The sequence below is a fragment of the Periplaneta americana genome, chromosome 5 (assembly GCF_040183065.1).
Source record: "Periplaneta americana isolate PAMFEO1 chromosome 5, P.americana_PAMFEO1_priV1, whole genome shotgun sequence".
Taxonomy (NCBI): Eukaryota; Metazoa; Arthropoda; class Insecta; order Blattodea; family Blattidae; genus Periplaneta; species Periplaneta americana.
Window position 1 is genome coordinate 107,974,738 of NC_091121.1, and position 12,955 is coordinate 107,987,692.

At 34.4% G+C, this 12,955-nt stretch overlaps 1 protein-coding gene across 3 annotated transcripts in view; it reads left to right on the forward strand.

The window, feature by feature from the left end:
* Positions 1 to 12,955, forward strand: part of LOC138700077 (cilia- and flagella-associated protein 161-like) — a 169,816-nt gene that overhangs the window by 25,834 nt on the left and 131,027 nt on the right. For all 3 annotated transcript variants that reach the window (XR_011332173.1, XR_011332175.1, XM_069826392.1), the window contains exon 3: positions 6,621 to 6,850. Coding sequence is in view for 1 of the 3 variants with exons in the window: in XM_069826392.1 (XP_069682493.1) it covers positions 6,621 to 6,850 (230 nt within the window). In the remaining 2 variants the exon portion in view is untranslated. The remainder of the gene's footprint in view (positions 1 to 6,620; positions 6,851 to 12,955) is intronic.

Sequence of the window (12,955 nt, forward strand, 5' to 3'; positions counted from 1 at the left end):
TCAGAAAGTGTGAGTTCGGGTATAAATGGCTCAGCAGTTTGTATTTGAGTTTCGTCCCGATCATTTCTATTTGGCCTATGCATATTTAGTAGTTGCCCAAAATAGTTTTTCCATATCTTCAAGATTGAATGAGAGTCTGCAAGCAAGTCACCATTCTCATCCTTAATCACGTTTACCCTTGCCTGATATCCGTTTTTAAATTCCTTTATACCCTTATATAAATCTCGAATGTTTTTATTCTTACTATTTGTTTCTACCTCATTCAGTTTTTCCTTCAAGTAATCTCTCTTTTTATTCCTAAGTGTACGACTTGCTTCCCGTCTTTCATTGAAATAATTATCTCTCTTCTCCTCAACTGGATCCTGTAAGAATTTCAATTTTGCCTGTTTCCTTCTTTCTACTACCATGCAACAATCTTCATCAAACCACGGTTTCTTTTTCTTAGTTTCATAATAACCTATGCTCTGCTCAGCTGCAGTTTTGATACTATCTCTGATATTCTCCCACACGCTGTTAACATCTAATTCTTTCTCAACTTCATCGGAACTTTCTAAAGTGGCAAACCTATTCGAAATTTCGACCTGATAATTTTGCTTACTTTTCTCGTCCTTTAATTTAAAAATATTGACTTTAGTAATATTAACTTGTTGCTCTACTCGCTTAGCTACTGATAGTCTTTCTCTTAATTCTCCAATTACCAAATAATGGTCAGAATTACAGTCTGCCCCCCTGAAAGTTCGAATGTCTATTATACTAGTATGTCTCCGTTTATCTATCAAGATGTGATCTATTTGGTTGTGTGACATTCCATCTGGAGAAGTCCAAGTATATTTATGTATATCCTTATGGGGAAATGTTGTACTCTTGACAATTAAATTTTTTGATGTGGCAAAGTTGACTAACCTAACTCCATTGTCATTACTACTTATGTGTAGGCTCTCTTTTCCAATTGTTGGTTTAAAAATATCCTCCCGTCCTACTTTAGCGTTGAAATCCCCCAATAAAACTTTCATGTGATATCTAAGCAAATGATCAAAAGTGTGTTCCAATTCCTCATAGAAGCTATCCTTTATATGGTCGTCTTTCTCTTCTGTAGGGGCGTGAGCATTTGTAACTACGATACCGCACCATCTACCCTTAAGTACTAAATACGATAACCTGCCATTGATAAATTCGACCTTTTTTACTGCTGATTTTATTCTTTTATGTACAAAGAATCCTGTTCCTAATTGGTGATTAATGTTTCCTTCCCCATAATACAACAAGTAATCGCCTACTTGTGATATGCCATTCCCATCTAACCTAACCTCTTGTACTCCCACAAAGTCTATTCTATATCTAGCTAGTTCTTTTGCTACTAATGTTACCCCTCCTGTTCTGTAAAGACTAGTTACGTTCCATGTATCAAATTTCAAAACCTTATTCCTTTGCTGTGGTCGTGCCGGAGAATCAGTCCCATTCCGAGGCTTATTTGAAGGATTCGTAACAAGCTGTTTTTTACGGTGATGAGTTGTTAGCCCTTCGCCCAAACCCCAAGCTGGAGGACCACCCCTTATCGGCTGTCCACGACTGCTTATTCAATATATTCGCTGCTACCCTCCATATCTGGAGGCCGTCTCCCCTATCCGCAACCTGAGGACGCGCAATAATAATAATAATAATAATAATAATAATAATAATAATAATAATAATAATAATATTATTATTATTAATAATAATAATTAATAATAATAATAATAATAATAATAATAATATTATTATTAATAATAATAATTAATAATAATAATAATAATAATAATATTATTATTATTATTATTATTATTATTATTATTATTATATTCTTAATATTGTAGTTGCAATCCCCTTGGCAGAGGGGAAGAGAAGGCCTGATGGCCTTACCTCCACCAGGTTAAATAAATATACAGGGTGACTCACTAGGATTTACCGTCTCTTACGGAGCTTATTTCCGAAGACATTCTGAGCAAAAAAATCATATACACATTTGTCCTAATCTCAATATTTTCAAAATTACATTAATTTGAAGTTGTTAGTAAAATACCTTTTTTCTTTAGTTTCAAAGGTAAAAAATATTACAAATGGAGAAGGAGCTATTCAGAAGTGTCATTTCTTTAATTGGCTAGTGTTCTGAAGATAAAAATGTGTTATTTGTTTTGCACAGATTTTATTTTTCAATTTTTAACTAAAAATGACATCATTCTTACGCACTTATCAAAAAAAATTGTTACAAATCATATCGTCGTCTAAATGCAAGAACTAGGTAACTCGACATTTGCGTTTTTTAGTTACCTCTTTTATAGCATAGCAAAAATCGCACAAAATGTAATACAGGATCTAGGTAACTGATCGAACGATACCAGCGACATCTATTTTCCAATATAACAAATAGGTAAAATAAAACGAGACATATTCCTTAGTGCAATAAATAAGTAAATAAGCGATGTCACAAAATATGAAAAATCAAGTTACCTAGTTCTAGCATTCAGGCGACGATATGACTTTAGAAACTTGATTCTTTACAGTTTAATTACGCATCCTAATGTACAGTCTTAAGGAATTTGCAAGAGTGGCGTGATTTGTAACAATTGTTGTGATAAATGCGTAAGAAAATGTAATTTTGTAGTTAAAAATCGAAAAAAAAATATATATGTGTACGGAGCAACTATGTAATTTATAACACATTTTTAGCTTCAGAATACTAGCTAATTAAAGAAATAATACTCCTGAATCGTTCATTCTTTATCTGTAATATTCCTTTACCCTTAAAACTCAAGAATAATGTTATTTTACAAACAATTTCAAACTAATGTAATTCTGAAAATATTGAGATTAGGACAAATATTTGTATGACATTTTTTGCTCAGAAAATCTTCGGAAATAAGCTCCGTAAGTGACGGTAAATCCTCGTGAATCTCTCCATATATAGGCTACTATTAGGGGAGAGTTGGGTAGTATCGAACATTGGGTAATATCGGACAGTGATATTTCTTTCATCTACCACCAGATGGTAGTACATGAGTGATATAATCTTAAGTATATTGAATAAATTAAACAGTCTGTGCTTATCTAGTATTACATTTATAGCATTAACGTTTTCAGTACGTGTGTAATGGTACACACGTACTGAAAACGTTAATGCTATAAATGTAATATTAGATAAGCACAGACTGTTTAATTTATTCAATATACTTAAGATTATAACTTGCTTATCGGAAACTTCATACATAATGAAATTAGTGATATAGTTACGTTTCTGTATGCGATATATGAACAATGCCTTCAGTCAGAATTATTCGCTCGACGAGTACACTTTGCAGATGCCATTTTGTGTTTGTGTGGTTTAGTTTCTATGCATCGACTTAAGTTTGGTGGTCTGGCTTTCTTGCAATTTAAATATTGATACAATATATCTTAAATACAGTGTAAACTTACTCTTACATAATAGATTGGTGTATTAATTACAATGAAAATGATTAAATAGTTTAAATTTGGGTTACAATATAATGACGGTGTAATTCAGGTAGTATCGGACAGAACGTTATCGTCTAGTATGGGACAATTTTTTAAATATATATTGAGTCTCCCTCCTCATACAACGCATAGGCTTCAACCATTACACAGAAGAGTTATGAAGCCCTTCAAGGACGCCTATAATGAAGCTTACTCTGGATGGATTCCCAGAAATCCTTCCTCCAGAATTATTGACTATGAAGTCGCAGAACTGGTCAACTTTGGATTTTCACGGGTATGCCGCATGGATTAGCAATGAAAGGTTGGCATTCATCAACCGGAACATTTTCACCGACTTAGACTACTTGCCATCTGAAGGATCTTGATATTCCTGATAAGTTTTTTGAAGAGTCTAGTAATGGTGGATCTAAAGGTCCTGAGACAACTGTAGAGGACATTCCTCAGCCTCCAGAAATACAAGAAGCTTCAGCATCTAAGCCAGTACCTACATTGTGCACTGCCAAGCCGTCCACTTCTTCCTAGCTGTTTCCAATCTCAAGCTCAAAACAATCGTCTTTTGGATCCATAGCACCTGCTTCATGCTTGAAACCACTTAATCAGCATCTTGATCCAGCATCAACTTCAACGTCAAAATGTCGCTCAAACACACAAACTCTGACTCCCTATTTTAGTAGCATCATTAAACTGATTTCACCAATTGCAGAAGCTGCTTAACGAGGGCTTAATGTGAGAAGGAGACGAGCTGCCAGAAGTGGGGTACTCTCATCAAGCCCTTAACAAAACTCAACTGGAAGAGGGGCAGGCTTTGAAGAATGGGAAAAAGGAAAGGTTAATGCAAGACAGCACAAAAGAAAGAGCTAACAAGTCGAAAAAAGAACTGAAACCAAGAACGGAAAAATTTTGAAGGTGAAACAGAATGTATCATTTGCGGTGAAACTTTCCAGGAAAGCTGGATCAAGTGTGACTTCTGACAGGGTTTGGCACAGAAAACATTGTGCTAACACCGGATGAACTAGAGAATTTTACAAATGTGATTGGTATGAAATAAAAGAAAAAACACAAAAGTGAATTTGTTTGACTGTTCTAACCATAGGTCGACCTGGTTGGCAAGTTGGTATAGCGCTGGCCTTCTATGCCCAAGGTTGCGGGTTCGATCCCGGGCCAGGTCGATGGCATTTAAGTGTGCTTAAATGTGAGAGACTCATGTCAGTAGATTTACTGGCATGTAAAAGAACTCCTGCGGGAAAAAATTCCGGCACATCCGGCGACGCTGATATAACCTCTGCAGTTGCGAGCGTCGTTAAATAAAACATAACATAACATTTTTCTAACCATAGACAATAAAAAATCAATGTTTTAGTTGTTACCGGTACTAGCCGACACTTTTCTCGATTTCACTGTTTTAGAACATTACTCTGAATATAAATTTCATATGTTAAAGTTACCATTGCACAGTTTTGTTACTTACGTTTAGTAAAAATAAGTATGTTCTTTTTATGGTATATTAATTATTCAATTCAAAATTAATTGTAGGCCACAAATCCAATCAATCCTTAACTGTCCGATACTACCCAACTCTCCCTTACATATACTATACTATATAAGTTCAGACACGGAAGGCAATTCATAGGGGCAGCAAAATTTCGAGAAAATAAAATAAATTGAGCTGAAAATAAAAGTTCGATATTTTCCTAACTCACAAGATGTCTGCTTTAGATAGTAGTAGCATCGCTATGTTTACTAGTGCAAGCTTTTCTAACTGAATTGATTATAATTTTCTCAGGTGGCCTTACATTTAATAGATGAAGGATATATAATATCTAAATAGGTCTATATAATGCATTTAATTCCAATTTTGCCTCGTTCAGAGTCCTTTTATACTTTTTTCTTACTGTCACATCCAGATTCTTTGTCTCTTTAGAATTGTTATTGTAATACAATAACCATTTAAAGTAATTGTATAAAATACTAAAATGATCTCTGTGTAATTTCAGTTCATTTGTGTACCAACAGGGTTAACGATTACATTTTTTTTTAATTTTCTTCTTAGTATTCTGCATTTTTGTTTCTGTTTTTACAGAAAGTTAAGCCCTTTCGTACATCCTAATTCTCGACTTAAGTGTATCCAGATTCGCGGTCAATATTACCTGGATACATTTAAATCGAGGTAACAAAGGTGGCAGTACTTATAATGTGACAATTTTTCCTGCACTCTGTACTGCAGGGTTGGTTTCGTACGTCTGTAATACGTAATAGTAACAGGCTAATAGATTATGAATAACAAAATTATAATAGTACATTGAGAAAATGTGTCCCGATGGCCGGCAGTTGTCATATTCATGTACAGAATTGCGAGAAAAATACCTTTTGCACTCATTTATTTTTCAAATGTGTTTGTATACATTAATTAAAGAAAATAAACTAACCTCACTAAGAATACATTTACTCTACTTCTAACTTCTCTAGTACGTACTTACATATGACTTTTAAAGAACCAGCAGGTTCATTGCCGACCTCGCATAAGCCCCCATCGGTTCCTATCCTGAGGAAGATTAATCCAATCCCTACCATCACATCCCACCTACCTTAAATCCATTTCAATATTATCCTCCCATCTACGTCTCGGCCTCTCCAAAGATATTTTTTTCCCCTCAGGTCTTCCAACTAACACTCTATAGTCTATATGCATTTCTGGATTCGCCCATAATTGCTACATGCTCAGGCCATCTCAAACGTGTGGCTTTAATGTTCCTAATTATGTTACGTGAAGAATAAAATGCATGTAGTTCTGCGTTGTGTAGCTTTTTCCATTCTCCTGTAACTTCATCCCTCTTAGCCCCAAATATTTTTCTAAGCATCTTATTCTCAAACACCTTTAGCTTTTGTTCCTCTCTCAAAGTGAGAATCCAAGTTTCACAAATCACAACCATACGGAATAATCGGCAATATAACCGTTTTATAAATTATAACTTTCAGTTTTTTTTGAAAGCGGATTGAATGACAAAAGCTTCTGAACCTAATATTGAACCTAATAATATCTAACATAAACCTAACATCTCTATTAAATAGTATATTATGTAATGTTTCATTTCACCGAAGCTGGCCTATAGAATAAGAAATTCATTTCATAGGTGGCACTAGCTGTTTCAAACGAGTACATCAGAATCGGTGATGTTGTCCAACTTGTGGCGCCAGACATGCCTGGGTTCCGCCGCGGAGGTAAAGGAGAACTCGGAGTGGCTCTATCTGCTCTCGTCGGTGAAAAGGAGGTAGACTGTATCCAGCATATCGTGGAAGGATGTGTGCTCACCGGGTCTCCGCTTCTCATACCATGCGTGCGCAACTCATTTGTCATTCGAAGGTAAGAAAGCGCTTTTTTAAAATACATCGCTTTTGGCACACTGCACTATGCTTATCGAATACTTATAATATTGTTCTATATGAGGTCTCCTTTAAGACAATGATCGAGGACTAAGTTGTACCTTCAAATTGCAGTATCAATTTTGTTTTTCTTTTGAGCTACTTGATTTAGGCTACTGGTTCTGCCTAGAAAAAGGAGAGCCAAAAATTAAAATATTTTCTAGACAATTTTGCTATATTGATTATGACTAACTTATAGATAATGTTAACTTATTTAGGGCTTCTTTAAACATTTTTATTGTTAGTTATTAGTCCGGTTTTGACATAGAATAGCTAAGTCACCTACTCTTCTGAAAAACCATTTCTTATAGAGGTATTTCCATGGCGAAATCGGTGTATATTGTTTATTAAGTTCATCGTGCTCGTTTCTTACTAAAAATATATGCTAATCGGAAAATATACAAAATATTACGCCGATAACATTAATTTATCGAAGTACGTTACCTATATTTATTTTTTATGAAACAATATTATAAAGCTTCGAAACTGCTTTCACTTTCTACGGCAAATACCTTTGAGGACTGGATCTTGCTAGATATCAGTACGTTTACTTATGAAATGTCTCACTTAGACCAAAAATATGACAACTCAATTATGCCCGTAGTAATAATTACTAAATATACATCCAGAAATTAATGACTGGATGAATTGCGAAATCTTGAGAAATTAGATCAAATGTTGAATTCCTGACAAAGAGTAGCCATGGTACCGGCATTCCTATCGATTTTCAGTGTTAAGAATTTGTATATATGCAAAACCAATTAAGTTATTCGCTTATTCTGCACATTTCAACTACATCAAAAAAATTCCAAAGTAAGATATAAGTGTGTTCCCAACTTAGAGTCGAGTTCAAGCGGTGTTAAGTTTTCCAATAAAGTATGCCTTAACTTATTCCCTGAAATATGTTCAATTTCCTTACGAAGACTAAACGAGGTCTGAAAAATCTTTACTAGACCATTTGATTTCACTGTAGTAATTGAAGCCTTTGTATTTTGAGTGAAGTTCTTTAAAACAATTTTGGAATATTCTGTGACTAGACCTTCTTCATTACAGATTTAAAATTTTAATCATACTTAGTAGCAAAATTTTCTTGGTGCATAATGTAAAAATAAGTTAATAATTATTGAACTCCATACAAGTGTTCCTTTAAGAGATAAATAAATCTAGAATGGTTGTTTGTGCACACTGACAAAAAATTTATGCAATTGTTTGCCTGTCAGAAGTTTTGTAACTGTTTGGAAATGATTGTCAGGAAGTAACACATACTTACTTACTTACAAATGGCTTTTAAGGAACCCGCAGGTTCATTGCCGCCCTCACATAAGCCCACCATCGATCCCTATCCTGTGCAAGATTAATCCAGTCTCTATCATCATATTCCACCTCCCTCAAATCCATTTTAATATTATCCTCCCATCTATGTTCCGGCATCCCCAAAGGTCTTTTGTCCTTCGGTCTCCACACTAACACTCTATACATACTTCCTCATTATTAATTCTACTCTCTTCGAGACAGCTCAGTTAACATATTGCAAATGATTACTGTTTACAGTTTATTTTAGTGAAGAATTATTCAAAGCATGTTATCATTTTATATGTAATTGAATAGTAGTAGTGGTAGTGGTCGTAGTCGTCGTAGTAGTTTATTTAACTATGCTTTCGGTTGCAAAGATTATTTAGCGTCGAAAGACTCAGCGCGAAAGGACCGACAGATTTTGCCTGCAGACCTCTATGTATGACAAGATTCTTTACTTATAAATCTGCGATACGGACCTCCCACTTTTCATCCCGGGCGCGCTTCCGTACAGGGGCAGTGGCATTTACTCTAAGGTTAGAGCCCAGTTTAGGTGTGCGTGTATTAATCGAAAATATCGGGGCTAGAAAATATTGACATGTTTATGTGACATTTTTTTCGATTAATACACACACACCTAAACTGGGCTCTAACCTTAGAGAAATGCCACTGCACCTGTACGGAAGCGCGCCCTTCATCCCTTCCGCAGCAAGCCAAGCCATGCTAGAGATTTTATCGCCTTTAAAAAGTCATCGCTCTGTACTGGCTAACATGGTTCATGCGAGACTATCAAGAACATCGCACACAAATGAGAATATGCACTTACGTTTTCTGAATTACACACAAAGCACATTTAACTTCATTTATAAATTACAGATTTTAAAAATAGATACCTATAATAGGCTACGATGTAATTAAATTTGCCTTTATATGGCCTAAACAAAATAACAATATATACATATTGTTTAATGTTTACGAAAATGTGAATTTAGGTCTAAAAGTGACAAATGTTAATAGTTATGTTTTGCACTCCAGCATTATAAACAGTCTATATCGTTAGTGAAAATCATGCATAATATGCCACATTATTGTACTGTAACAATGCCGTAAAATATTACCATGCCAACTAAAACGCCATAACTTATATTATGACGGTATAACTTGTGCCATAAAGTTAATACCATAATATGTTCATTTTCAAATGAGATCTGTTTTTGTGCCCATGAGGCCACGAATATGGAACGAGTTTAATCCTCATTTGTTTTCGTTATATGTTAACAAACAAAACACAAGCATGTACTATGTTAGAATACTTTGGTTAGGCTCGGCAAATAGATCAATGACGTCATCAATGATAAACTAGTCCCTGCCGGATGCTTCCATTTAAAAATGAACACACGATATTGTGAAATGATCTGACGTGCTGTAATATTTACTACATCACTGTTGTCATAGCAACCCCTTTCTTCATAGACCATGATATCATACTACCAATTATTAACAAATCTGATGTTACTTCATTATTATTGTTTTGTAGTGTTGTCGTAAAAATAATTTATGAAACACAATGTTATTGCACTCCTCAAAATTAGGAAACTGGCTTCACTCGTTCCCTAAACATTGACTCGTGTCACAAAGTAGAATGTTATAAATTTTGTTTCGTAATATAATAATAATAATAATAATAATAATAATAATAATAATAATAATAATAATAATAATAATAATAATAATAATAAATTATAATAATTTATTATTAATAAATAATAATAATTTATTATTATTATTATTATTGTTATTATTATTATTATTATTATTATTATTATTATTATTATTATTATTAGTTAATCAAAAAGTATTTCATCCAGGAACGGAATGTTTGGTACGCTAGGCGGAGCTAAGCGTCTTAATTTCCGCAAATGGATGTAAAGGTCTTGGTTCATTTATGCCATGTAAGAATTTGCTACTTTATTCATTAGTGGTTAAAGTAAAACTTTATCCTTTCCTTTTATTAAAGCATTGCTTTAGTAAAGAGATCTCAGTTAATAAACTGTAACATTATAGGCAAGTATTAGAAAATAGTTATTTATGATACTTGTGAATGAAGATGCATTTTATTTACGTGCGGAATATTTGGCGCTCTAGGCGTAGACGAGCTTGTTAATTTTCGCGAGTGAATATAAACGTAGGCCTATTAATTCACTTGTGTCATACAATATCTTTTTGCGACACAGATAAAAAAACTAGAAATTTCCTACTTTATTAACTAGTGATTAAAGTAAAATTTAATGCAGTCATATTGTTAATGCATTGCTTAGTATCGACATTTCAGTTATTAATTTGTTACTTTATTGACTACTGATTAAAGTAAAACTTTATCCATCCTATTACTAAAGCGTTGTTTAGTGTATCGAGATTTCAGCTATTAATTTGCTACTTTGTTGACTACTGATTAAAGTAAAATTTTATCCAACCTATTATTAAAGCGTTTAGTATCGAGATTTCAGTTATTAATTTGTTACTTTGTTGACTACTGATTAAAGTAAAACTTTATCCAACCTATTATTAAAGCGTTACTTAGTATCGAGATTTCAGTTATTAATTTGCTACTTTGTTGACTACTGATTAAAGTAAAACTTTATCCAACCTATTATTAAATCGTTACTTAGTATCGAGATTTCAGTTATTAATTTGCTGCTTTATTGACTAATGATTAAAGTAAAACTATGCATTGTATTATTAAAGTGTTGATTAGTATCGAGATTTCAGTTATTAATTTGCTACGTTATTAACTACTGAATAAAGTAAAGCTTTATCCATCCTGTTATTAAAGCGTTCCTTAGTATCGAGATTTCAGTTATTAATTTGCTACATTATTGACTACTGAATAAAGTAAAGCTTTATCCATACTGTTATTAAAGCGTTCCTTAGTATCGAGATTTCAGTTATTAATTGCTACATTATTGACTACTGAATAAAGTAAAGCTTTATCCATCCTGTTATTAAAGCATAACTTAATATCGAGATTTCAGTTATTAATTTACTACTTTATTGACTACTCATTAAAGTAAAACTCTATCCATTCTATTATTAAAGCATAACTTAATATCGAGATTTCAGTTATTAATTTGATGCATTATTGACTACTGATTAAAGTATTTTTAAAGCACAGCTTAATATCAAGATTTCAGTTAGAAATTTGCTACATTATGAACTACTGATTAAAGTAAAACTTTATCCATCCTGTTATTAAAGCGTTACTTAATATCCAGATTTCACTTATTAATTTGCTATTTGCTTAGTGATTACAATAAAACCTTATCCATCCTTACTGTTGAAGTCTCCTTAATAAAGATAAAGTAAATTTCGTATAAACAAAAACATGTCGATTTAGATGTGGAGATGGAACTTTAAAACCAATATTGATTAGGTACAGTTACCCTTAAAAAGAATGAGACGATTCTTGGTCGTCGGAAGTTAAAGTTCTACAGCGCGGTTCACTCGATATCGACGTAACGATACATACCATGACAAATAGTACAAGAATTGTTACAAGGACCACAACAAGGACAAGGACCAGAATAAGGATCACGAAGAAGACTGCCATTTAAGGCCAGGATTTCACAACATAGCTCGAGTCACAAAATATCATTGCTTCACTGTACCGAATGGCAAATGCCTGCTAAGGGATCTACATTCTGGACTGCTGCTGTCACTGTCTTGTCTCGGTAGCTCATATAGTAGCGTGTCGGTTCCACTGTATAACCGAAACGTCTCGTGTTCGATCCCGGGTAAAACTTTTTTTTGTTATTAAGGTGTAATTAATTTGTTCAGAGTTCCTCGACTGTCTAATTTGTCGAAAAATATGGAATAATTTATGCCCAATTTCTGGGTCTTACAAGTGCTCTGAACCTCGTCAAAAAAAAATCTTACTTGGAAGTTAAAAGTATTCTTCCTCAAACAAAAATCATAAGAAACAAAAAGAGACCTGTTAACTTAAAATCTTGTCCACATGCCATCAGCTTCTATTACAGCTTTAAATCGATCCGGCATGGATGTCACGAGATTGTGGAATAAGTTCTGATCCCCGGCGAGATTTTCCCAGGTGTCAACAACTTGATCCCACAATTCGTCTCGATTTCGAGGGCGTCGTGGTCATAGGTGGCTATCCTTCTCTTTTTCAATTCCACCCATAAATTTTCGATGACATTCAAATCAGGTGACTTCGGAGGCCAATTAATGATTTCGATCTCGGGTCTCCTTTGAAACCATCTTTGAATGCTTGCAGCATAGTGCACGGGATGGTTATCCTGCTGGAACAGCAATGTTTCCTCGGGAAAACGTTCTCGGGCGGAGGGAAGGAATATATTTTCCAGAATGTGCTCATAAGTTCCCGTATTAAACCGGCCATCGATGCGTTCTATAACGCCAGATCCATCGTAAGACATCCACCCCCAACATGATATGCTAAAGCGCCCCGATCTTTCACGTCGGTGCACATAGCGCTGGTCATGTCGAAGACCAGGACAGGACCTTCGTAATCACTCGAGATGGTTGTTTCGTCGGAGAAAATTACATTTCTCCAATCGAAATCCACTCGATTGGTAGCGAAGACAAGATGGTCGACAGCTTGTGCTTCCCCCAATATTTCCGTTTGCGCAGCCCTCCGGCTCCTAATACCGCAGTTCCTCAACCTGCTGATCACAGTCTGTGAAGAGCCGGGAAAGTTAGATGCTGCTCTTATTTCGTTAGC